This window comes from Rhinatrema bivittatum, chromosome 8 (genome assembly GCF_901001135.1).
Source record: "Rhinatrema bivittatum chromosome 8, aRhiBiv1.1, whole genome shotgun sequence".
In the NCBI taxonomy this organism is placed as follows: domain Eukaryota; kingdom Metazoa; phylum Chordata; class Amphibia; order Gymnophiona; family Rhinatrematidae; genus Rhinatrema; species Rhinatrema bivittatum.
The window spans coordinates 77815140-77843132 of record NC_042622.1 but is presented as its reverse complement, the minus strand read 5'-3'; the positions used below and the strand labels follow the sequence as shown (position 1 = coordinate 77843132).

At 43.2% G+C, this 27993-nt stretch overlaps 1 protein-coding gene across 1 annotated transcript; it reads left to right on the top strand.

Moving 5' to 3' along the window:
• On the top strand, positions 1-27969 carry SLC27A4 (solute carrier family 27 member 4). Its single transcript, XM_029614110.1, has 13 exons — positions 1-189; positions 713-876; positions 1599-1993; positions 3117-3275; positions 3609-3678; positions 3817-3908; positions 4059-4168; positions 5996-6205; positions 6553-6679; positions 15948-16085; positions 16311-16475; positions 25834-25980; positions 26711-27969. The coding sequence occupies exons 2-13, from the start codon at positions 719-721 to the stop codon at positions 26866-26868; spliced, it is 1929 nt and encodes a 642-aa protein (XP_029469970.1). The 5' UTR covers positions 1-189; positions 713-718; the 3' UTR covers positions 26869-27969.
• The last annotated feature ends 24 nt before the right edge of the window (positions 27970-27993 follow it).

Genomic DNA, 27993 nt, shown 5'->3' with positions numbered 1-27993 from the left:
GTTCCGGAAGTTGCCGGTGTGGTGTGCGAGTCACAGGCTGCTGCAGTAGCTGTTGAGCACGTCCGATCTCTTTGCTGCTGAAGTTCCGGTTGATGGGAGGTGGGGCAGAATCTACGAGACAGAGATTTCTGGTGGAGTGGGTTAGGGTAGATTCGCGTCTGGCTCTCTCTGAGATTGAGGAGGAATAGGGTAAGTTGGACGCCTGGAACTGATTTTGAGCAGGAGTGATAGTCAAAGCAGTGGCAAAATTAATATGTGGGATAGACACAAAGGGGGAATCTTAGTATTGGGAAGAGAGAGAGAGAAGACCTCAGATCAAGTAAGACATTGTCAACGACAACTTTTGTGGTCGAAGATTTGCTCATGAGGTATGAAGCAAATGTCTCCTCCTAGGGTTGAGAAGAAGACGCTGTTTTAAGAGCTACAGCAACCATGGCCAGTGACCAGAAAAGCCAGGAACACAGTCAATGCTTGTTACAGTTGTATTCCTCAGTAAAGATATATTGAAAAAGTAGAAAATGTTGATTTAGTGGGGTGGGAACTTTTGAAAAGGCTTGAGATTATGGGGCTTCCTGTTTGATTGTAGGATAAATCAAATGTGTGTTTGAGCCTTCTCTCTGATGGATAGTTTGTGCTCATCTGTTAGAACATAAGAAGATGGGTCTATTATTCCAAGTGTGGTTACATTATAGCTGCTTTCCTTTCTGTGCAGGAAGAGATGCGACTGGCCATATGCATCGCACTCCTCTTACTCCTCAGGGGAGCCCTGCAGTTGCCCTGGCTCCAGCTTATTCCAGCTCTCCTCATATTTTATCTGGGATCTGGAGGATGGCGATTCCTCAGAATCTTTTTCAAAACTGTAGGCAGAGACCTAAAGTAAGTATGTTCCAGCCTTGGGTCCTTCTGCATTGGCTGGGGGCTCTTCCCAGCACTGTGAGTTTATGTCCTGGTTCTTGGAGCTGAGTCTGTTGATATTGGCAGAAGATTAATGACTAACTGACTTTTGAAATAGTTTTAAATTATGCCAGAGCAGTAAGAGTCTCTGTTTATATCTTAGGAAGATTAATTCTGACCTTGGACTTTTTTCCCTTAGCTTTGAAGATTTAGTGATGGAGAAGAGCTTTGTGTGTGTGTGTTCTGAAACTCACACTATTTCTTTTGCTGCCCTTTGTCTCTGTAACCTTACCTATGCCCTCTCACATGTTCATGGTTATAGATAGGAAAGGTCATGACTGTTGCCTTTGCACTGGGTATTATTCATATCCTCCCTTCCCTGCAAATAGTCATGTGAGCCATCTATCCCTTCTTCTTGCATGAAACTAGACTGGGGTCATGACCAGCTAACTCATCAGAGATCCAAGAGAGGGCTCTGAGTGAGGTTTTCATCATGGGACCAAACTGTAGGTGTATGGTTCTGGCAGGGCAGCAATGAGTCCTGCACATTAGGGACTGTGCATTGCACATGTCTGGACTTTGCATGCTTGCTAGCAGAGCTGTTGAGTTAGGCTCCGCAGGAGCACTTCCTGCCATGGCTGAGCACAGGAAACTGCTGCATATGTTGTATTGTGGGCAATGTGTGACTATTGGTTGCTTGACAGTGCTGCTAAGGTGTTGCTGACAGTGAAGCTGAATGTGAGGCGGCACCTGCATGAGGGGAACACCATCCCAGCTCTCTTCAGTCAATGTGTGCGAAAGCACCCAGACAAACCTGCCCTTATCTTCCAAGCCACTGGTACCATCTGGACCTTTCGCCAACTGGATCTCTTCTCCAATGCCGTGGCCAACTACCTGCAGGAGCAGGGCTTCAGTGCTGGTGACGTGGTAGCTATCTTCATGGAAAACCGGAATGAGTTTGTAGGATTCTGGCTGGGGATGGCCAAGATTGGCGTGGAGGCTGCGCTGATCAACTCTAACCTGCGCCTGGAGGCGCTGCATCATTGCTTTACTGTTGCCAGCACCAAGGCTATAGTGTTCGGGAGTGAGATGGCACAAGGTGAGAAAACTCCCACCTCTTCACAGCTTTGGTGTGCAAGCTATTGGCCTGTATGTGTTTTGCTTTGTTGAGCTATGTTTGCAATGTTGGGCTCGGAGGTTTCCAGACATGGGCATATAACCTCACTTTTTCTTGTGTCTGGCTTGGGTTTGTTTTCTTTCTGTGGTATCAAGAGTGCATCCAGCTGTTCAGTGGGGTCAAGTGCAGCATTGCACAGAATTGTAGTATGTAGTAGCAGTAGCAGTGCCACATACTCAACTTAACATATGTGATTCAGGCTGCAGATTTGCCCCCTGCTCACAGTTGTCACAAATAGCAAGGAACAAGGTATAAAAGTAATTCCTTGATGATCCAATATAAATTTGACCACCAGTACCGCCTTCCAATATTTCCACCTTTCCTCCTATATTGTGGCATACAAGCTCTTGTTGCCTGGACAGTGAATCTGAGGATGTTGTAGATGTCCTAAGCAGGGCAGGTCAAGAGGAGGTGCTGCCCCCCTGAAATTACTGTTGCTTTGGGAAACAGCATGGCTAGACTCAAGAAAAGCTTAGTTTTTTTTTTTTTTTTTTTGTAATGTAAAGTTTATTGAACAATGCGAACAGCAATACAACCAGTACAAGTGTGTATACAAACAACGCTAGTGAAAGCACATACATATACAATCGTATATCTTACTCGAAAGGCAGTCACTGATAAGATCTCATCAAGAACCCATTAAAGGTAGTCCACTGTACATTAGAAAACCAAACATATGTCGAATGCGTAGTTTACGCTACATACCAGACCCCAGGTATAAAGTGCAAAGGGGAGTATGTGCAGTTGGATTAGGCAACTACGTATCATACCAGATCGCAGTGATGTGTGAGTGACTCCCATCATTAATACCCAAATACTGATATCCCAGAAATGTACATAAGAAAAGCTTAGTTTTATCTGCTTCAGCTTTAATAAAAGGAGCGAGAAAGGGAGGCACACAGTAGATCAGAGGCCCTTCTGGCTGCTTAGGATAAACAAGCTTTTTGACAGTATAACTGTGAGATGCAATGAAGGAGTGAGCCTTATGACTCAGATGGGCACTCTGCCGTGGCAACTCTGACACTCAACTGTTCATGCTTTACAGCCATGAATGAAGTTCACGCCATGCTGGAGAAATCTGTTCGCCTCTTCTGCTCTGGGGACTGGAACCTAGAAAAAATGCCTCCTGGCACAGTGTTTCTGGACCCCCTACTGGAAAAGGGATCACCGTTGCCTCCAAGCACACCACAGAGAGATTTCACAGGTAGGAGCAGCAGGTGATGTAGGTGGCAGCTCTGTTTGTTGTAGACAAGAGTCGGAAAGTCTGAGCATACTGGTGGCAGTGAGAAAGGAGACTGAAGGGGAGAGGAGGGAGAGAAAAAGATGGAGGGCGTGAAAAGTGAGAACACCCCCTTCTCTAAGAGCTGCTGGACAATGAAATACCTGCACAAGCATGAAAGGCTGGCTGAGTGAGTAATGGGGGTGGGGAGGGGGTGAGGAGTTTGAGAGCGAAATGAGTGCATAATGTAGCCGAAAGTGTTGCGATTCTGGGAAGCCATGGTAGCTCTCATGCTACACCTTTTTTCATTTCTCCTAGATAAGCTGTTTTACATCTACACCTCGGGTACCACAGGGATGCCCAAGGCTGCTATTGTGGTGCATAGCAGGTAAGGGATGGGGGTCAGAGTTTGTTTATAACGCCGAGGGTGGGAGGTGCGTTCGAGTACCAGAAGAGAATTGTGTGACCCTCCTCAGTTACTCTTCCCTTCTACACTTTTATTGATGATCTGACCTTGCTCTGCCAGGTACTATCGGATGGCAGCTCTGGTTTATTATGGCTTTAGAATGAGACCTGATGACGTGCTGTATAACTGCCTCCCTCTTTACCATTCTGCAGGTGAGTAACAAGAAGCAGCTGGATTGGAAGTGGGGGTAGGGGAGGGGGGTTGTAGGTGGGAAGTTGATATGCTGTTGCCCTGCAATGACATTAACTCTCTGCCCCCTCCCACTGCAGCGACACACTGATAACGCTCTAACTCTTTTACAGGTAACATTGTCGGGGTGGGTCAGTGTCTCCTCCACGGGTTGACTGTAGTAATCAGGAGGAAATTCTCTGCTTCAGGATTTTGGGAGGACTGTATCAAGTTCAACTGTACAGTGAGTTGAGATGTGTATGTCTGTGGTTTGGGGGGGGGGGGTGGGGGTGGTCAGCAGAGCCATGTACTGGGTGAGAGGAGGAGCCTTGTGTTCAAGGCACAGAAAGAACTAAGAGCTATGAGTGCAGGTAAGGACAGTGGTTCCCTGGCAGAGCTTCGGTGAGTTACCCCGTCCACTTCATAGTTTAGAAGGGCCAATTAATTTTTTATTTCTTTCACAGCTTTGTTTCCTACCTCCTCTGCTGGTAGACGGTTCACCTGAGAGGGTGGAGGTTGTCTGGAATTGCATGCCAGCAGAGATGGTACAAGTGAAAGCTGACAGGATTCAAGCATGTTTGGGATAGATACAGAGAGAAGTGGTGAGAGTCAAGTAATGTGGGCATACTAGGTGGGACAAATGGTGCTTACATGCTGGTATTTGCTATTTTATTAATAATTTACAAAGAGTTATGTGTACAGGGTTAATATTTCTGGATTGCCTAGCTGTCGTGTGTTTCCATAGATATCATGAAACTTCATGCAGAGCCAGATTGGTTGCTGAGTGGCAGTATTCAGCACTGCCATGCAGAGGATCCTTCCTCAATTCATAGAAATGTGAGAGAAGAAAGACCATGCAGCCTATCCTGTCTGCCAATCCATAATTACTGCAACTTCTCGGCTCTACAGTGTCTTCCACTCCCTGAGTTGCCTCAGACTGGGGATTCTGTGGATGCAATGTTCCCAGTGCCCGGGGTGGAGGGAGTCCTGGTAATTGCTCAACGGTAACACCAAGTGGCTGGATTAGGACTCATGATTGAGGAGCCTTGGGACAAAGCCCCTCAGCCGAGAACTGTTGTTGCAGAGACTGGGCTAGGGTAGATGGGAGGGGGATATAAAATAGGGTCAAAATCCCTGGATAGTTAAGAATGAAGGCCTAAAGTGCCGGATCCAAGTTCTGGTTCTGATTGATCTGGAAGCCTAAAGCACAGTAGGAAATTGATTCAGGTTTTTGTTTTTTTTTGTTTTGGGGTTTTTTTGACCTAGCAATTTTGTGTCTTATAGTAACAAAGTAGATAATGGAAGAAAGTCCAGTTGGTACATTCAGGCTGCCCAGTTATTCCTGCCCACACTGCCAAGGATATATCCCAGCTTTCAGCCATAGAGCATGACTGCTTGTAGATAAACTGTCTTGGATAAGAATCAATTACCATCTTTCTCCCATGTACTCCACCATCTCGGGTAGCTGAGCTTGCAACTCATACCCAGCATCCCTCTCACTCCCACGTTCAAGCCCAAGATACCACAGTAATCTAAGAGCCATCAACACTAGCACGGCTATTATCCAAACATCTGGTTTCCAAGATCCCCCAGACCTTTCTGCTACCAGAAATCTGCATTGACCTGGTCAGTATGAACAGTGCATAGACAGACAATGTGAGTGGCTGCATTTCCATTAGTGTTGCTGTTCTTAGTTTGCCAGACAGACCCAGCAGCTAATTAATTCTGTCACTAGTGAGGACAGAGTGTGTATGCTCTGATGAAATGGACAGACTCCACACAATTTATAGGCAGGGAAGTCTTAAATTCCTGCCTGTACCTGAGTATAGTGCAGGAGCCACAGCCTAGAGCAGACCAGGTTAGGTCCAAAGAATTGATGTCAGAGGTGAGGTGTGTATAAATGGGGGCACCCTCTCTGCTCCTGCTACCTTGGGCTGTACTTATGTGCATACAGGTATTCTCCTGGTCCTTACTCCTGATTGATACAAGTAAAAGTGGTGTTCCCAGTCTGCCTGGGCACTGTGTTCCTCTGGATGACCGTTTTTTATCCACGCTCATTTCCTCTTCACAGATCGTGCAATACATTGGTGAGATTTGTCGTTACCTCTTGAATCAGCCAGAGCAGGCAGCAGAGCAGCAACATCGGGTGCGGATGGCATTAGGGAATGGTCTACGCCCAGTCATCTGGAAACAGTTCACCTCCCGCTTTGGCATTCCCCAGGTCGCTGAGTTTTATGGTGCCACAGAATGTAACTGCAGCCTCGGCAACTTTGATAACAATGTAAGAGCACACACACTCCGTAATACTTATGGTACCTGAATGTAATCCACTTTGTGAGTGGCTGACCAATCACAAAAGGCTGAATATCAATTTTTTAAAATTTCCTAACGCGAGCTAAATCTGCTGACAAACTATCACCACTGGGGCCATGTCGCAGACCATGAGAGGGATAGGCAGGGAGGCTGGGAGAGAAGGGTGTGATGTTGTGCCGCAGGCTGGGAGGAGACAAGCTTGGGGGGGGAGGGGTGCTGTAGACCAAGAGAGGGGACAGATGGGAGGGCTGGGGAATAGGGGACATGTTAATGAGAAGATTTCTTTAGTTGCTCATTGGCGTTTTTTCTTTTTAGGTAGGTTCCTGTGGGTTTAATAGCCAGATCTTACCTTCTGTATACCCCATTCGCTTGGTGAAGGTAGATAAGGATACAATGGAACTGATTCGTGGACCAGATGGCCTCTGTATTCCATGCAGACCAGGTAACATAGCTGCTGTAGTAGAGAAAGGGACAGGAGTGGATATCTGTATATCATGTTACATGTGTACACTTTTAATATTAGCATTCTGTGTCTATATGCAGAAAGGCACAGTTGTTTACCTTAATAGGTGTTCTTGTGGACAGCAGAACATATAGCTATACAAGATGGATGATGTCATCTGATGGTGCCATTTGAGTCCATTTTCTCCTCTAGCCTAGAAACTTCTATATTTCATTCTGGGCATGTGCAGGACTTCTCATGTTAGACTGAGGGAGGATGTGCAGTGACACTATGTTCCTAGGGAAGAGGAAGAGATTGTATGTGTGCGTGTGGCTGTATGTTCTGCTGACCACGGAGAACAGCTGTTAAAGTAAGCAACTTCACTTTCTCTGCAGACAAGCATCACATACAGCCACACAAGAGGCTGTTCCCAGGTTACGGTTGCTTGATAGTAGATTGGGATTTTTTTTTTTTTTTTTTGCAACCCATGATATGAAAGAAGGAAGTTGTAAAGCTAATGTAAAATGCTATTTAGTAGACATTGCACAAACTTAGCATCAGCATATGACTCTTGCGAATGTTGACCACATTGCTTATCTTGCAGTGATGAAGAGCTGAGTTGAGTTATTGTAGAGGAGACAGCTCTTAGATGATCTGCCTTTATAGGCTGTGGAACATGGCTGTGTTTGCAGTTATAGGCATGTTGCATGTAAGCTATCTTGAAAAAGTTTTGTTTTGTAATGGAAGCTCCTTTTTTGGATTGATCAAAGGATATGAAGAGCTGTGTCGAATTCCGTAACAATTTAATCCTGTACAGGTAAAACATTGCTTTTTCACAATCCAGTATATGCCAGGCCTGTTCTTTGCATGACTGATGCAATTTCAGGAAGAAAATAGGCAATGGTAATAGCTTAGTTTATATAGTGAACTTATCATTATGTGAAGGCCATCTTCCTACAGTATTAAAACCAGGCCTCCATACATATCCTTTTACTAAAAACATAATTTGCTTAAATCCAGCAAGTTTTCATCCAATTTCTTTGACTCCTTTTATAGGTAAAGTAATCAAATCAGTTTTGAAGCAAATTCATGACTTTCTTGATATGGATAATATTCTCGATACCTTTCAATTTTGGTTTCCACCCGAAATATAGTACTGAGGCTTTGGTTAGGTCAGGCTTGGATTTGATAGGAGGAAATGTTTCATCTTGATTTTACTTGATATATCAGCTGCATTTGACATTGTGAATCATGAGGTCCTGTTTAAGAGGTTGTCAGAAATTGGCATCTCTGGAATGATTTTTGCCTCGTTTCATTCCTGTCTAACTGACAGAAAGCAGCAGGTTAAAATGAATATGTGAACATCTGATTCCCATTATGTATGGAGTTCCTCAAGAATTGGCCCCCTCTGCATGCTTTTTTAAATATTTATTTAAGATCTATATGTAGGCTGTTGGCAGGTTTGGGGGTGCAATATCGTATATATTCTGATGATATTCAGTTCCTTTTCCTAGTTGAGTCTGGTGTCAACACCACTCTTGGTCTGATTTTTATTTACTTAAAGATAATAAAGAGTTGGTTGTTGAACAACAGACTATATTTTTAACTCTGGAAAAGACTGAAATAATGATAAAAATCATCTAAAACTCCTGTTTCCCAGAATTTTAGCAATTTGAGGGAACACGTATCCAAATTTAAAGATGAAGAAAGTAACCCGAGAGTTACCTTTTGACAGTTTCTTATCGTTTACATTGCACATAACAGCCATGGTAACAACTTCATTTTTTAAATTAAGGATGTTATATAGACTAAAGCTATTCTTTGACACTTCTGTTTTCCGATCTGTTTTGCGGGTACTATTAATAACTGCCTTGGATTATTGTAATATAACTTATTTATCTTATTTGCTGGAAAGACCTTAGAGTGCTTCAGGTCATTAAAAAATCATCAGCAAGAATTTTAACCGGAACTTATCAATATGACCATATTTCTCCAATCTTATACACTTTCCATTTGTTACCATTTGAAGGCATTTATTTACAAAGCCCTTAATAAAGAAGTTTCTTTGGTAATCTGTTCTCTTTTGAGAATATATAGGCCACAGAGATCACTGAGGTCAGTAGGAAAATGCCTCTTGGGCATTCCTTCTATTCAGCAAATGAAGCTGGTCAAATCAAGATAGAGGTTGCTATCGGTAGCGGGTGCTATAGCTTGGAATAGCCTTTCAGAGGCATAATACATGGAAGAATGTTTTAAGACTTTTTTTTTTTTTGAAGGATTTCCAAGGCTGATTTTCATGGTGGTAGTGTTTGTATATCAAGCATTTTTATTGTTTAATGTATGTTTTATTTTGACTATTTTATTGTGTTGATGTATATTATTATGAGTGATTTGTAAGCTGCATTTAATTTTTTTATATTGTGACATGTAAATTATTTTTAAATAAATAAAAGATGAGACTATATTCGGGGGCCTGAAGCTTTGTTACTCTTCATGCTAAAGTGATGGCTATTAAGAAAAATGTTTTCCACCTAATATACTTAAAAGTTCATTGATGCCATGGGCTCATGGGGGCTAACATCAATTGATTTAGAACCAAGTTTAGATCCTGTTATGGTGGTGATGGTTTAATTGGATCCCGTAAATTATATAGGCCTTTCATAAATTTCCCCATGAGGGGTTGTTGGGTTACTGGATGTCCAGTTTTTTGGTGATAAGCTATGATGATAATGAGATGGATTCATACTGAATTATTTTTTAACCCTCTGTTTACCAGATGCATCACATAATGCAGTAGTATGGGGACTGTACAGCTGAAGGGAACTTTACCCTTTCTGTGACACCATTTGATAAATCTCATCCATTTATAGTTTTATAATCTTTGTGTGGAAGATGTCTTGCTGCTAACATAATGTTATTTATTTGCTTTGGGAGATTGTGTTTATTACTCTACTCAAAATCCAAGCTGTCAGTGCTAGTGAGCAAAGGTTAGGGCATAAAACCTTTCCTTCATATTGGGTGAAAAGGTTTGGGATTAGAGGTAATGTGTTTGGATATGCTATCCTTTAGTCTATAGAGCCAGGGAAACTATCCCTGTTAAGGCCAAAAGAGAATTACAAGGATCATTTGTCCTTTTGTCTCTTCAAAAGTTTAGTTTGGTCTTTGCTAGCAATGGTATTAGCAGAAAAGCATATAACAGTCCTATGTTCCATGGAATGGTGAAGACATCTATTGCCAGTGCTTTGTCTGTAAGTCTTTTGGAGCAAAGGTTGCTTAACTTGTGATTGAATATTGATGCAAAGAGATCTATGGCTGGAGTTCTTTCATTTGGAATAGGCATTCCTAGAACCTTGTTGTTGATGGTCCACTCATGTAACCGAAGTTGGTGGCTCAACTGTCCACTAGAATGTTATCTTTGCCTGGGAGGTAGATGGCTGTTAACTGTATCTTCATTTCCACAGCTAACTTCCAGATCTATATGGCTTGTTGACATAGTTGATAGGAGTCTGTGCCACCTTGTTTGTTCATGTAGAACATTGCTACTTGATTGTCTATCTGGAATTTGCACAACTTTTGTTTAAGTACTTTTTGAAGGCTTGGAGGCCATTGAAAATGGTCTTCATCTCCCAATAGGTTGTTGTGTCCCTACACCTTAAGTACATAGAGAACCAATAGGAGCTTCCCAACCGAAACATTGGTTATTAAGATTGCATATACCCGCTTCAGATACAGGCATTGTAGATTTCTTTTTTTCTTACCATTGCAGCAATCTCTTCAATGGTCTTGTAACTGGAATTCTGTGGTGGAGAAGTTATGATTGCTGATCCCAATGGTTTCTTAAGTGCCACTGTACATACCTCATGTGCATTCTAGCTAGAGTTGTTAGCTAGACTGTAGAGGCCATGTGTCCTAGGATTTTCATGAACTTTCTTGCTGTGATGCTTTGATTTGCTTTTATGCTTCTGACAAGCATAGGTCAGATACTCTCTGCAATATTAGGTAAGCTTTGCTCTTTGCTATATTAAATTTTATGACTCTGTGTTGCTTTAGTACTGTGGATGCTTTTTGGAAAATGATTACAAAACCAAGGCTATGCAGAAATGCAACAATATGGCATACATCTCTCTTAGAGTGTTTTTGTAGGAGGTAATTGATATTAGCCAATCATCGAGGTATGGAAATAAGAGCAGATTCTCTTCTTAGTTTTGTTGCTACCACTGCTAGACATTTTGGTTAAGCCCCTTGGGGCCGCCACTTGGCCAAGGGGAAGACCCTGTATTGGTAATGATTGTGCAGAATGAATCTGAGAGATTTTCTATAGTGCTTTTGATCAGCTTGAGCATAAAGGCTTTGTTTTCTGAAGCCTTTTCTAATATGTGAATTTTATTTTTATCTTAAGTACATTTTATGTTTATTTTTAAACGTTAATGTTTTAACTGCCTAGCACAATTGCATCAATTTTTAAGTGGTGTAAAATTATTTTAAAACAAATGAGCATCAACCAGTCATACTTTTGAAGCAATGGCAAGATGGTACTTAAGTATGCAGCTTGTTTTTGTTTTTTTCTCTCTCTTTTGGTATTGAGATCCATGATGGGACAGAGATCTCTAGATTTCTTTGGAATCGGGAAATGTCAGGAGTAACCCCCGCCCCCATTGACTGGTTGATACTAATCAAAGTGCTTTGGAATTTGAGAGAATTTACTTTTTTCAATAGCTACAGCTTTTCCTTGGAATGATTGTGATAACGGAGGGTTTTGTGGTGATATTTTCTGAAAGTTGAAGAAGAATCCATATCTTATATTTAATATCCATTTGTCTGTTTGTGGTAAGGCCCTAGTGATGTTTGAAGAACTGTAATCCCCACTCTATTTAGAGTTCCGGATATGGGTTCTGTTGGTATAATCATTGTTTTGTCAAAAACCAATAGCAAGCCTCTGTAGAGGCTTAGCTGTTAACATAAGAAATTGCCATACTGGGTCAGACCAAGGGTCCATCAAGCCCAGCATCCTGTTTCCAACAGTGGCCAATCCAGGCCATAAGAACCTGGCAAGTACCCAAAAACTAAGTCTATTCCATGCTACTGATGCAATTAATAGCAGTGGCTATTGCCTAAGTCAACTTGATTAATAGCAAAAATGGACTTCTCCTCCAAGAACTTATCCAAATCTTTTTTAATCCCAGCTACACTAACTGCACTAACACATCCTCTAGCAACAAATTCCAGAGCTTTATTGTGCGTTGAGTGAAAAAGCAAGCAGCACATTTAAAACTAATTGGAGAAAATTCTAACTTCATGGAGTGCCCCCTAGTCCTTCTATTATCAAAGGAGTAAATAACAGATTTCACATTTACCTGTTCTAGACCTCTCATGATCTTAAAGATCTTTATCATATCCCTCCTCAGCCGTCTCTTCTCCAAGCTGAACAGCCCTAACCTCATTTTAGTCTTTCCTCATAGGGGAGCTGTTCAATCCCCTTTATCATTTTGGTTGCCCTTCTCTGTACCTTCTCCAATACTACTATATCTTTTTGAGATGCGGTGACCAGAATTATATACCATACTCAAGATGTGGTCTCATCCTGGAGCGATTCAGAGGCATTATGACATTATCCATCTTATTCACCATTTCCTTCCTAATAATTCCTAACATTGTTTGCTTTTTTTGACTGCCGCAGCACACTGAGCCGGCGATTTCAATGTGTTATCCACTATGACACCTAGATCTCTTTCCTGGGTGGTAGAACCTAACATGGAACCTAACATCGTGTAACTATAGCATGGGTTATTTTTCCCTATATGCATCACCTTGCACTTGTCCACATTAAATTTCATCTGCCATTTGGATGCCCAATCTTCCAGTCTCGCAAGGTCCTCCTGCAATTTATCAAAATCCGCTTGTGATTTAACTACTCTGAATAATTTTGTATCATCTGCAAATTTGATTACCTCACTCGTATTCCTTTCCAGATCATTTATATATATATATATATATATATATATATATAAAAACGCTAGTCTAAGTACAGATTCCTGAGGCACTCCACTGTTTACCCTTTTCCACTGAGAAAATTGACCATTTAGTCCTACTCTCTGTTTCCTGTCTTTTAACCAGTTTGTAATCCACAAAAGGACATCGACTCCTATCCCATGACTTTTTAGTTTTTCTTAGAAGCCTCCCATGAGGGACTTTTGTCAAACGCCTTCTGAAAATCCAAATATACTACATCTACCCGTTCACCTTTATCCACATGTTTATTCATCCCTTCAAAAAATGAAGCAGATTTGTGCGGCAAGACTTCCCTTGGATAAATCCATGTTGACTGTGTTCCATTAAACCATATCTTTCTGTATGCTCTGTGATTTTGATCTTGAGAATAGTTTCCACTATTTTTCCTGGCTCTGAATTCAGGCTCACTGGTCTATAATTACCCGGATCACTCCTGGAGCTCTCTTTAAATATTGGGGTTACATTGGCCACCCTCCAGTCTTTTGGGTTCAACAGAGGATTATAAAGATAGGTTACAAATTGTTTGTAATAGATCTGAACTTTCATTTTTTAGTTCTTTCAGAACCTTAGGATGTATACCATCCAATCCAATCTTCCAGTCTCTTCAGTTTGTCAGTTTGGCCTACTACATCTTCTAGGTTCACCATGATTTGGGTCAGTTCATCTGAATCGTCACCCTTGAAAACTGACTACGGAACGGGTATCTACCCAACATTCTCCTCAGTAAACACTGAAGCAAATAATTCATTTAGAGGTAGATCTTTAAAAAGTACGCCAGATTTTATAAGATACACGCTTAGCCACGCGTATCTTATAAAATCCGGGGTCGGCGTGGGCAAGGCTGCGCAAAATCGGCAGCCTGCCTCCGTTCCCTCCGAGGCCGCTCCAAAATCGGAGCGGCCTCAGAGGGAACTTTCCTTCCGCGTCCCCCTACCTTTGTTGGGCAAGTTACGCCTGCTTGAAGCAGGCGTAACTTACGCGCCGCCTCGCATTCCCCGGCACAGGCTGCAGTGCCGGGGGACTCTGGACCGCCTTCCCAGCCCACCCCCGAACCGTCGCCACGCCCCCGGACCCGCCCTGGACTACCCCGGGACTTACACGCGTCCCGGGGCTTTGCGCGTGCCGGCGGCCTATGCAAAATAGGTGTGCCGGCGCGCGTAAATTCGGGAGGATTTACGCGCGCAGGGCTTTTAAAATCTAGCCCTTAGTCTTTCCGTGATGGCCTTATCTTCCCTAAGTGCCCATTTAACCCCTTGATTATCTAACCGTCTAACTGACTCCCTCACAGGTTTCCTGCTTCGGATATTTTTTAAAAAGGTTTTATTATGAGATTTTACCTCTACAGCCAACTTCCTTTCATATTCTCTTTTAGCCTGTCTTATCAGTGTGTTACATTTAACTTGCCAGTGCTTATGCTTTTTCCTATTTTCTTCAGATGGAGTCTTCTTCCAGTTTTTTAGCTAAAATAGCCTCTTTCACCTCACCTTTTAACCATGCTGGCAATAGTTTGGCCTTCCTTCCCCTTTTCTTAATGCATGGAATACATCTGGACTGTGCGTCTACGATGGTATTTTTTAACAATGTCCATGCCTGTTGTACACTCTTAACCTGAAAGGTGCAACTACAAAGATTTTTTTCTAATTATATATTTTTCTCATTTTATCAGTTTCCCTTTTGAAAGTTTTTAGTGCTAGAGCCATAGATTTACTTATTGTCCCCATCCAGTCATTAATTCAAAATTGATTGTGTTATGATCACTGTTGCTAAGCTGCTCCACCACCATTAACTCTTTCACCAAATTCTGCACTCCACTAAGAATTAGATCTAAAATAGTTCCCTCTTTCTTTCTAGTTCCTGAGCCAATTGCTTCATAAAGTTGTCATTTATTCCATCCAGGAACTTTTATCTCACTGCCTGGTATAGGTATTGAATCATTTGGATTTGATCTTCAATCCTGGATTGTAGATAAACTTGATAAACTCTCTTTTTCCAGTGTTATCTAGAATTTGAGTCCTTGCCTGGTGGTGTGTTGGAAAATATATTTATTCTTTTTGGCTTTCTTCCTGGCTGACTCTACAATGAGTGAGTCATAAGGTAAGTGGACTTTCTCATACCCTGGTCATCTCTGAATTTGGTACTTTTTTGTCTATGGACGTCATCCCTGGTACAATCGAATAAGGAGTTTTTCATATTTTAATTTGCACTTGCAGAAGTGCATGGTGCACAGGGACAGCTTTGTACTGCTTAGGAACGTGCAGGCATTGTAAGATTCCTTATAATTCAGTTGTGATGCCTTCATCCTCGTGGAGGTTGAAGATTAGTGCTACTGACATCTTCTGCATGAAGGAAGAGTAAGGTCGTATTCTCAGGTGGTAAAGAAAGTTTATTAGGCTCTGATGAAAGTTGGATCTAGTGAGCCGCCTCCTGGTAAATCATCATCTGAATCTCCTGATACATAAGAGCGACCCAAATGGGAGTCTCTGTAAGAATGATTATTATTATTATTCAATTATTATAAAACATTTTTTTCTTCATGATGATTTTCTTATTCCTCATCAAGGTAAGTCCTGATGAAATTCATGCAAAGTTTTTGTATGAATGAGTGGCGATTTGGGTACTTAGAGAAGTAGCCATGGCTCCTTCATTTCTGTAGTTGGTAAAGCATGTGACTCCAGCAACAGTGATGTGGATGAATAATCCGTTAAGTTTTTTTATGTTTGCTGGATTTTTTTTCCTTGTGTTTTTTTTGGTGCTGACACACTGGTAATGGAGCTTCACTACACTGTTGCAGTCCACATACATGCCAAGGAACTGGTGCTTTGAGTCTTCAGTGCCATGTTATTCTTCGGTATCAACTGTTCTGTTAGCATTGCCGTTTTTGGTTTTGAATCTAGGTATGGAATGGAAATTTGTTCAGCTTTACTAATTTGGTTGACAAATTGAAGAGAACAGTGACTGTTTGCAAAGTGGACGAAAACAGACTGAGTGAGGTTGCGCAGTTTTGCTAGTGTGGGAAGTCCCGTGCATGCCTAGAACAGAATCTAGAAGTTTCTGGGCTAAAGGAGAAAATGTACTGAAACGGCACTATCTGATGACGTTACCAATGGTTGTCCACGTAGAATATTTGTACACAGTCATAGACATGACTAAGATGTTCTGAGTACACATCTGTTGCACATATATGAGCATATAGCTCTACACATAGAAGGCTTTGCTAGTGGCTAAGCTGAGGAAGGATGTTTCTCTCTCTCTCTGGCAGGGGAGCCGGGACAGCTGGTAGGACGCATCGTTCAGCAGGATCCCTTACGGCGCTTTGATGGATACCTGAATAAGGGGGCCACCAGTAAGAAGACTGCTCAAGATGTCTTCAGGCGGGGGGACATGGCCTATCTTACAGGTGTGTGAGTGAGCAAGGGTCTTGCCCCCTTCATGGGTGCCCTGTAAACTTTCTGCCCTTTTTAAGGGCTCTGTATGCTCTCTCTCTGTCCCCTCAAGGTCTTTCCCCCCCCCCCCCCCCCCCCCCCCCCCCCCCATGGGTGTGCTCTCTGTATTCTCTCTGCCTCCTCCATGTGCATTGAACTTTTTCTCTGATATGCAGTCTCTCTCTGATCTGCCCTCACAGGAGACATGCTGGTGATGGATGAATATGGTTACATATATTTCCAAGACAGAACAGGGGACACATTTCGATGGAAAGGGGAGAATGTCTCCACCACAGAGGTAGAAGGAACACTGAGCCGCATTCTAAATATGGCTGATGTCGTCGTGTATGGGGTTGAAGTGCCAGGTAACCAAAAAGAGAGTGATTTTTCCTTCTTTCAGTGGCCTGCACATCTCCCCTACTCCACACTAATTCCTCTCTGCCCCCATCTCCGCCCTCAGCCCTTGTACACACATACACACCCACCAGCCTGTAACCCACCTCTCCTCCACAGCAGTTTGTGGGATTCCCCAGCTACATGATAATTTGTATCCTTCACAGCAGTCTGTACCCCTCCTCCTCCTTCCTCCACAGCAGCCTGGTGGTAGCATCAAAAGTACTCTGACAATTGAGAAACACTAATTACATAAACCACAGCATGGGTGAAGGTGAGAAACTGGAACTTTAAGTTTAGCACCCACCCCCCCCCCCCAGGCCTGCCTATACTGTGCACTTGCTCCTACACTGGCAGCCTCCCATCTGCCAGCTGGGTTCCACATGCTTCTGGGCAAGAACCCTGCCCACAAACTATTCCCTGGTGGTTTATAGGGACACTGGGAAGCCACAAAACCTAGGGGTCACATTTATTTATTTTTATTTTTATTTGGTAAATCTTGTATTCTGCACATCTTGAGAGATATCCAATGCGAATTACAATAAGAACATTCATAAAATCAGGCACATAAACAAAATAGACAAGACAATCATATCATTAATAAAAATAATATACAGATAAGATTTTATCTAAAAGCTTCATTAAAATATAGTTCCAGAAATACACTTACAGACCAAATACCAAAACACTGGGAATATTAATCTGTCCAGGACAGCCAGAACTAATAAACTGTTGCATTTATTAGCAAAATGTGGGGACAGTGAATGGAAAAAATTTATTTTGCAGCCAGCAACATGTAAAATAACGTGGATTAAACAAAAGTTAACTAAGCACTCTTCATTACTTATCACTGCCTGGTGCGCTTCAGGAATTGTGCTGTTCACTGGAGTTGGAGTAGGATTTCAGCACAGAGATCTACTCTCTCTTTTTACTCTCAGCTGAGACTAGAAAATATTGGCACCTTCAGGGCTAGCTCTCCAACTGAAGAACCAGTCAGGGCACAAAGTATTAGCATTAACTCCCTGACCAGTGGCCTTCTGTCTAGGAATAGTGTTCTGGCCAGTGGCACTACAGGATGTTAGTCTTACAGCTTTCTGAAGGGTACTGAGGTGTATGTATGCTGCCCCAGCCTAATTCTTAGTCAAGACAGCATCCCAAGCCTCTGTGTGAATTGCAGTGCAGAGATCAAACATCACCCATAGGCCAGCTTGGAGGAAATGGGCAAAACAAATCACAAAACATGCAAAACCCCTGTTTTAGGGGATCAGCAAAAGTTCTGCCAGCTGCTACCGAAAGCTCTGTACATCCAAATATATAAAGAATTTAGAGGATAACCCACAATACTTAAGGTACCAGACTCCTGGGAGCTTTTAATTTGGAATTGGAGCAGACCTCCGCGAAATCAGGAAAGGGACTTTTAAGCAGGAAGTTTAATCCTCCTGCTTTGTGAAAGGGCGTTGCATCATTCTGTCCCTTCTGGCTTTGGGTCCCAGGGCATTAACCCCATCCCCTACCCCACCCCCATTTTGTACAGGGACCCATCTTCAGCTTGTGGCTGAGATGCAGTTCAGGCAGAAGTGATCTGCATTCTGCTCTATGAAGCATTTCCTCTGAGCCTCCTGCCTTCCAGCTTCAGATCAACAGAGTTCAGGAAAGCTTTATTGATTAAAAAAAAATACAATAGTAATCATTAGCACAACTTCAGATACATTGTAGTTTTTGTTTTTTTTGCAGGAGGTTTTAATCTTCATGTTGTGGATTTGGTGGCGGGGCATTATACCCTCCTACCCCTCCCCTTCTCATATTATACAGGCCTTAGCCAAAAAGCCAAGAAGGAACCAACAGCTCTTATCTCAGACCCTGCACTTGGACCCCAGCCACAAAGAGGCTGATGCTCCAGTTTATTGAATCTGAAGAAAATCCAGAGATTTTCTAAATCTCTGGCTCTCCCCAGGCTCATTAAGACACTTAACACAATATTGGAGGATGAGCCTTTACTAAATGCTATGGGTAGGTAACATGGTTATCTCATTAATGCACAAAGTGGAGAAGATTCTGTCCATACAGCAGATCCGATCCCCGAGCATCCCCAGTGGGGTTGCTCACACATCCACACGGAATAATCATGAGATACGTTTGTATATATTTGATCTCAGACCCAAGTTAATTTGCATGGTTTGGTTGTCCTTGAAAACCAAAGCATTAGCAGTGCTGGAGGACTAGATTTCAGAACCGCTGCTATAGACTGATATCACTCAGACTATATTAAAATATCTGCAAAAGCACTGGTGACATTCCTCCTCCATGTTATTCATCCGTCAGAGAACCCTAAAATAGGGTAAGTAACACCACTAATGTTTAAAATGATTAATGTTGCAAGTTTATTACACGATGGCAAAGAATATCAAAACTATATTAAAAAAAAATATTTAAAAAAATAAAATTGGCACAATAATACACACATACATTTATCAATTGCCCTAGTCAATCATTCCTCATTCACACTGCTTCTAAACTCTTTGTATTGTTATGCATTTACAACATGTATAGATATCAACATAAAACATTGTCAAAATATATACAAAGTGCTGGTGATGAAACAATGACACTTGCAATAGAGCTGGACTTCAAGAAAGATACTTTGTGAATTGCAAATGAGTCCTATGGCAGATAAAAAGAGGATACAGTTGAATCACAGTCGGCAAGAAAGGATACTTTGTAATTGTTTCACGGGACTACAGTTCCAATGACGTTTCTGTAGTCTGTTTTGCTTCTGCTATATCCTGTATTTTCTCTGTCCAGGCTTCCTCAGGGGAAAATATTGTTCATAACTATTCTTGTGAGGATATCATGGACTGTATTAGTAAAGAGGACTCTATTTCTCAGGGGCAGATTTTTAATCTTGCGCGAGCAGGTAATAAAATCCAGGGTCGGCACTCGCAAGGGGGGTGCACACTTGTGCACCCCCCTTGCGCGTGCCAAGCCCTAGGGGAGGCCCGATGGCTTTCCCCGTTCCCTCCCTCCCCTCCCCCCCCCACCTTTATTGCAGGCGTAACTTGCGCGTGCCGGAGGACTCGGGCCCGCCCCTTTTTCAAAGCCCCGGGATATACGCGCGTCCCGGGGCTTGCACGCACCGCCGAGCCTATGCGAAGGGTTACGCGTGTATCCCCTTTGAAAATCTACCCCTTTATTGTTGATTCTTCTTTATATGTTGCTTTGTCAATTCAGTGTCTCAAGACTTCAACTGTTGTTAATTAACAGCTTGCTAAGTGCAGCCTAATCATCTGTGAATTTCCACGGTAGTCTTAGCTTGTTGAAAACCTTTTCAAGTCTCTTTGCTGGAACTGTGTTTGGAGTATTTGGGTTTTTTGCAGGAATATCAAGGAACAGACATTAAAGCTCACAGGATTCTTAACATTTTGGGGGTAATTTTCAAAACCATTGCGTGCATAAAACCAGATTTTATTTTTTTTAAATTGCAAATGGCTGTACTAAAATTGTCCAGGGCTCTGTGTGCAAAAGTACATGCATAACCCACTTAGATAAACCGAGCAGGGGCGTCTGGGGGCCACCCTTCCTCGCACATTAGTTCTGCCCCCTGAAGAGCAGGTGTAACTTCACATGAGTGAACGTGCACAGGCTCGGCCAATTGTCAGAGGATTTTCAAAGCAAACTGAGGTGTGTACACTGTAAACACAGACTTTACCGCTTTGCGGGCTATTTGAAAATTAGCTTTTTTGGGGGGGGGGGGCGGCTAATATTCAAAGGCATTTAACCGGATAACGCACAAGTTATGTAGCTAAATGGCAGTTTTGGGGACTTGTCTGACCTAATTTTAGACTGACAAGTCATTATCAAATTTAACCAGATAAAAAGGAGGCATTCCGGGTGCATGGTAAAGTTATCCAGCTAAGTCAGCGGGATAACTTTAGACCTGCCTCGGAGCTAAATGGCACTGTTGTGCTTTTAAGAAAAAAATCATGAGCACGGGCCTCCCAGCCCAATGCCCACACCTCCGCCCACCCTCAAAGCCCTCCGATTTGAAAACTGAAAAATGTAATGTGCACAATCAGCGCTGGCCTTCCCTGGTAAATCCTGATAAAAATAAAGCCCCTCCCCCCCCCAATACCTGTCAATTCCCGGGCTCCATATCCAGCGCTAGGATCACAGCCTTCTGCTATCCCAGGCACATCCAGCGCTGCTCTGCTGACAGTAAAGCTGATTGCGAACGCTTCCAGCACTGCTGGAAGCGCCGGAATAACAGCGTTCAGGGAAACGGGGGGGGCCTGGGTGAGGGAGAGAGAGAGAGAGAGGAGAGGGACTTAGTTTTAGTAGAATTTACTTGGAGGGCCAGGACTGATAATGTAAGCTAAATTTTTACCTTTTTAATCGAGAAAGGGGTGAGTTCAGCCATCAGGGGCCTTGGTAAAAAATATAGGGGAATGGGAGGGAATTGGGCCAGGAGGCTTGCACGCAAGATTTTATTTATTTATTTATTTTTTGATGCATAACAGTACCAATTAATGGGATATTTTCAAAAGCTGTCCAATTAAGTGGCAGGTTATGCGGCCACACAGGCTGGATAACTTTTTAATTGGGGATATTCAGCAGGATGTTTATCCCTCTCTGAATATCTGGGACAAGTTTTCCCAACTCACTTTAGCCATTGCGGGGTATTACCCCTTTCCTATCTGTCTGGGAAAAGCTTGGTACGTCTGGCCCTAAGAGAACTATTTACCCCTAGAGAAAGAGGACGCTCTGATCATGTCCCTTGATGCAAAAAGGCATGCAGTAAGCAGAATGACCTCCTTGAAGGATGTTATGCAAGAGTTTGACTTTGGCTCTAGTATTCTCCACATATCCAGTCTTAGAGATGATAAAGGTCCGAGCCTGTCAGATTAGGAAATGTACACTGTAATGAGGAGATATAGACAGGGGAGTACAAAATTGAACTTGTGGCTTGTTATATGTGACTCACCATAGGGAAGCTGCTGCAGCCTTGCTTCGGGCGGTATAGGAATTCAGAATATTATCTGGCTACAAAATGAATACAGAAAAGACAGACTTCGTCCCTATCTTCTACTGAGGCATCTGTGTAATTAATTTTCCTCTCGCTTGAGACTTGAAGAAGCTTAAATTATCTGGGTGTATGGACTTCTGAGGAATTCTATAGACTGTGTAACACACATTTTCCACTGCAGTTATCAAAAATTAAGTAAGAACCTCTTGAGGATGGGGAGGCCTTGATTTGGGCACATAGTTGTGCTCAAATTAATATGCTACCTCATATTCATTTTCTCTTTAAGATGCTTCCTGAGAGGTTGTTTAGAGAGGTATATAGCCATAGATCTGTATATTTGGTGGGGAGGGGGTTACCTAATTAGTTCTGAGGGAGCATGGCAGTCCCTATGCCTTGCTGCCCAAGTCAGATCTGAAGTTCTGTCATCAAACCGTCAGATTTTGAGTCTCTGCTAATGAAAGCCACAGTTGTTTAGGGTTTCAAGCTGACTTTATTCAAAACTGCAACTTCCTCATCATCCAGCCAGACCAGTCCAGATGCAGGGGTTATGGTAGCCTACTGGCAGATGGAGACAGAGAGCAACAGATTAGCTGACATTACCTCTTTATAGGGTCCTGTGCTACCCTCAGCCTGCCTGTATTCTGTCTCCAGCAGATGGCGGGCAAGCATAACCAATGCTGTAAAAATTGAGGCCTGGGCTGGAGAAGGGACAGTCCTCTGAGCTGATCTCTCCCAGTTGAGCAGATCCAAAAAGAGCCAGGGTGTTCAAGGGACTGTGGGCTTCCTGGGCGAGGGGGGTCCAAACTGGTTGGTGAAACAATTTTGTTTTTCCCCTCATCTCTCCCCCATCCAATTTTGCTGTTTTCTGCTTCTTTCATTGTCTCTAGGCTTTCGGGTATTCTTAGGCTATCCTCTTGTATGGCACCGTGTCTTTATAATAAAGATGAAAAGAAGCTAAGTCTTTGAGGAGATCTGGGGGAGCTGGAATAAAACGGAGGCAGGCCCATCAGTAAGGGACAAAGGGAGTTGTTGGTCTTCTTTCCAGCAGTGAATCAGGTAGAGGAGAGGGGGTGAGTGTGATGGGAAGACCGGGCAGGCACTCGGAGCACGGTGGCCTCGTTTGAGCGAGATTCTCACTGCTCTGTTAGCAGCAGTCTTTGTGCTGACAGTGCTTGGGGGAGGCTGAAAAAAAACAAGCAATTGTGCTCAGTAATGCCAGTCAGCAAGGAGGTTCCTGCCAGCAAGCTGAAGCCCATAAAGAGAACGGTGGCTATTTTGGAGCAGCGAGGCACGGAAGGGCTGGATGGGCCTCCAGTGTCATTGCCTGCAAATTCAGGAGGTTTTTTTTTCTTTGTTCAGATGTCCTTCCTGTTCAGGAGCTCCTGTATCTATGTTTGGGCTTTTTTTTGTTTTCCTCTTTGGGGTCCAGAATTTTTTTAAATGGTTGTACCAAGCCTTTATAATGGTGAGGGGTCCTCCCCAGATCCTCATTCTCCATGAGGAGGGGCCCTCCCAAGTCAGACTTTCTGGACTAGTGTGATGAGTGTTTTGCTGATACAGCGGAGGGAGAAGAATAGTCCCCTGTAGAGGAGGAGGACTCTACTTTTATTTATTTATTGAGAAAAGATGAGCTGTCTTCTCTGATCAGTTAGTCCTTGCGAGTGCTTAATATTGTAGGGTCCAAAGGTGAGGAGGAGAATTCTGAGGAAGATCTTATTATGGTGGGATTGTGGAAGCTGATGAAGGCCTTTCCCCTTCATAGAAAAAACTGTGTTCCTTAATTTTTATTTTATTTATTTTATTGTTTTTAAGTGGGATGCCCCAGATGTCAGATTTAAGGTGAAGAAATCTATGGGGAGGCTTTATCCACTTTCAGCAGAGGAGAAAGGGAGAGATTTTGGGCTTCTCGTGTGTGTGTGTGTGTGTGTGTGTGTGTGTACAAGAAAAACCACAATTCTGGTGGAAGCATGGCCCTTAAGGACATTTTCAAGGGAGGATTGAGTCTTTGCCCAAGCAAGGGTGTGGGGTTGGCCTCACAGGCAACAGTTTATAGTGGTATTGTGGTTTGAGGCTGTCCCAGTGCCTGCAGGAGAGTTTATCAGAAGTCTCAAGGCTGACTTTCAAAGATGAAAACAGGTCCAGGGGCTGCATTTCTGGCTGATGCCTTATATGACCTGGTTAGGGCCTTGGCTTGGAGTGTGGCCAGTATGGTGGCAATTAGGGGTTTGCTTTGGTTGAGGAACTAACAAACTCTTCTCTAAGGCTAGGTTGATAAAACTCTTCTTTAAAAGGAAGCTCCTCTTATAGAGAAACTGGAGGAATTGGCTAAGACGTTGGGAGAGTCTAAATCTCCCAGATTTCCTGAGAATAAGCCAAAGGGAGCCTCTCAGGGGATTCCTCCTCCTGAGTCTCGTTTTCGAGACACTGGGTGCAATTGACCAGGAAGAGGTGCCTTGACCCAGTGAGGGTCAAGGCACCTCTTCCTGGTCAATTGCACCCAGTGTCATGGGGAGGGGGGGGGGGAGAAGAGGAGGAAAAGATGGAAACTTGGGGTTACTGCAGGTATCTGAAGTTCTCAATGAAGATGAGGGCCCAGGCTCTGGAAATGCAGATAGGCGTTTGGCTTTCTGCGATTTACCAGAGATGGGTATAAATAATGTGAGACCATTGCATTCTAGATGTGATGAGAGAAGTTCAAATACTGGAGTTTTCCTGACCTGTTTCAGACACTTTTATAAAATCCCCCTGTCTTTCCTTAGTAAAGAGGGAGGCGATGCAGGAAACTTATAGGAGGTGTCATGCTAGTGCTGGTGCCTCCGTGGAGACCGAGAAGGTATTTCATTTACTTCATAGTTCCCAAGAAGGAGGTCACGTTTTAGCCTGTTTTGAATTTAAAGTGAACCAGGCACTGAAGGTATCCAGCTTCTGAATGGAGATCTTAAGATTGGTCATGGTGGCGGTAAGGCAGGGGGAGTGTTTGACCTCCTTTGGACCTGACTGAGACTGACTTCTGTATTCGTAAAAGAGAGGGACATTGGTGGTATCTCAGGTTGGCCACCCTGAGAGGTCATTTTCAATTTTTGAATGCTCCCATTCAGTCTGGCTACTGCTCCAAGAACCTTTTCCAAAGTGATGGTGGTAGTGGCGACAGCCTTACGTCAAGAAGGGAGCTTGGGGCATCCATATCTGGACGATTGGCTGATGGGAGTAAAATTGGAAGAGGAGAGGAGTTATTGCAAGAGGTGGTCAGTTTTGTCCAAGAGCAAGTTGGTGCCTTTTCAGAATTTGGAAGTATCTGGGAGCTTGCTTCAGCACCCAGAAGGGTCTAGTTTTCATGGCTAAAGAAAGGGTTCTCAAGTTGAGGAGTCAACTGTGAGGCCTGCTATTCTGGAATCCTACCGTGTGGGACGAGGTTCAGGTTTTAGGTTTGATGGCACTGGATCTGGTTCTTTAGGCAAGGGCATATATGGGGCTGTTGCAGAGTTTTGTCAAGATGATCCCCTCTGTATCTGGTCTATTCGGTGAGGTTACCTCTGCCAGCAGAGTCAAGGCTCAGTTTAGCTTGGTGGTTTCATTGTTTTAATACCAAAAATGGCCATTTTGTGCCAGAAACTACTTATTGGAAGCAGTTTTGTACATATTTCCCTTTTCAACTTCTGCTACATTGATGCTGTATTTGTCAGTACCTTAGTAAAGAGCTTTTGAAAACCCTGTAAAAGACTGTTTCCTCAGTATTGTGCAGAGGAGCAAATCCATAAGATGGCTCTTTACACAGGGGAACAGACAAGGTGTGTTGGACAGTGCAGCTTTCCAATTGGTGAATGGCCTGTCGGGATTTAGAATTATTAACCCAAGTAACACATCTCTCTGTAAAGGGAAAATGAACTGACAGACTTCTGAAGACACATTTCAAAACCATTTAGCAGGGAAACCCAGCTCCTCTGCTCAGTTCAGGGTGTGCTCGGTCTTCCATAGCGTTCAGGCTTTTAATGAGCTTATGAGGAGGTCGTGTCAGGGAAGAGAAATAGCACGTGTACACTATTTACCCTTCTTGGCGGCAGGTGTAAAGTACACGACCGCTTCTAATGCACATACTTTACACTCATTTTAAAAGAGAAACTACCCAGATTTTATACCTTCGAAAATAAAGCAAAAAATTACGCAGGCTAAAAGTGTCTGCGTCGTTTTACGAAGACGTGAGCTGTATGTTTTAAAGGAAACTGCCACCAGAGGACAGTATAAGCCCTTGCATGACAGGGTGGCGGGGAACCCTCTGCATTGATTTTAACATCTCTTTCTGGTCTTCACAGGCGCAGAGGGGAAGGCCGGCATGGCTGCTATTGCCGATCCCAAGAAATCCTGTGACCTGGACAAATTTGTAAAGGAAATGGGAAAGGAGCTGCCAGCATATGCCCGCCCAGTCTTTCTACGCCTCCTGCCTGAAGTGAACAAAACAGGTGAGAGAATAATCTGTGTTAGGCAGCGTAGCCTCCGCCCCTCCACCCCCGCATGCCCTTACAGCTGCTGTTCCCCTCTGCCCTGTGCTCTTATACCAATTTCTGACACCCACCTACCACTCTTATTAACTATTGCAGCCCCCCACTCCCCCCCCAACCTTACTTCACTCTCATACCCACTGCTGAAGCTGGTCCGTGGTCTTAAGCCAACTTTTGCTGTGCCCCTCCCCCCATTCATACATTATAAAATTACAAGTGGGTAAAATGTTCAGCCAATCTAATTGGTGGATTGTTATCACTCCCTGTCTGTTTCAGATAGTTGGACTGTTCCATTACATGCTGTGGGGGAACATTTCTCAATGTATTTTTTTTTTTAATTAATATTGGGGGCTTTTTTTTCCCTACAATATAAAGCACCTACAAGTGTAATGACGTTTGCTGCCTTATAAGGTAACAGATGTTGCAGTTTAATCTTCCTTATAAATACCTACAGTGTCTGAACGTAAACTGCTTTGAAGTGCCAAAAGGCAGAATATAAGTAAAATAAATATAATAAATGTGCACAAGAAGGGCTTATAATAAGATGGTAGGAGTAACGGCTACTAATTTGCAGCACAGCCTTGACCTTTATTCTAGTGCCATGTCCCTCTTTCCCCCAAGTCCCGATGGCATGCTCCCTGCCAGTTTGACCTCAGGGACAACTACTCACTGCCCTTCTCCTTCTACTCAGGGACCTACAAATTCCAGAAGACTGAGATGAGGAAAGAAGGTTTCAACCCTCGTGTGGTAACAGACAGCTTGTACCTGCTGGATTCCAGGCAAGGGAAATACGTCCCATTGGACAAAGAGGTCTTCCTGAGGATCCAGTCAGGGGAGCAGAAGCTGTGAGTTCTGTTGAGCTCTTGGTAAGCTCACAGGAAGTATGCGGACAGCCGTGGCGGAAGGCAGGTTAAGACAACTGGAAACTGCATGAACTACAGGGGTCACTCCCCACACCTTCCACCATTGCTGCATCTTATGTACAGTGTTGTATGGCAAAACACAAAGCCTGCATCAGTTTTGAAATAGCACATCATTTTTCCAAGGATTTAATTTCCTGCAGCTGCAAAAGGGGAAAACAGAAAAAATATATATATAAAAGTCAAAACTTGTAGAGAAAAAAACATAATGTGAGACTTTCATTCAAAAATGCTCAAAATTAGAACTTGATCTATATTTTTATGGAGGATGGGATATTGATTTTTTTTTTTTTTTTTTTACTTTTAAAGTTGAATTCTTTTTATAATTTATTATATTTTTATAATTTTACTTTTATCGGCTGGTATAAAGGAAGTAAGCGGAGCTGCTGATTTCTCTCTTGGTATCGTAAAGTTTTTCAGTCTGCCCCTCTCTATGGCCTCCACTCTCCCACGTAAGATTGTAAGAACACTACTAGTCTCTGAAACATTTGAAAGACTGTGCCAAGAGATGATATACTTACTGTGTAGAAAAGGGAAATGACTCTTCAGAATTGTGATTGTTGAAGATAGAAACATTTACAAACTGGTGTGAAGGATCCAGGTGAGATGATATCAGCTCTTCTAGATGCAGAGGAAGAGAATATCTGGAACTACTCCTCTGTCAGCCCTTCCACTGCTTGTGAATAATTCCACATGTCCTGCATGTAGGTTTGCCCTGCCACATGCCAACTCTGAGGCTGATCCAGTTCTGGTTTTGCCCTGTTACAGTTATAGAGTTGTGCCTTTTCTATAAAACTTAGTACTACGAGGTTGAGATTCAGCAGGCTCTTGAGTGGGGAAGGTACCTGGGTAACTTGTCTCCAGCTGTTTGGACCATGCTCAGATCACCCTGCTAACTTTAGGGCAGCTATTCTTCTGACCAGACTTGCTTAGCTAGTTTTAGCTAGGTAGCACTCCATATCCACGCTTGCTGGCTGATGTTTAGCTCTGCCTCCAGCAACACTTGTTTTGTTTTTTGTGTGTGTGTGTGTATGGGGGGGGGGGGGGTTGTTTT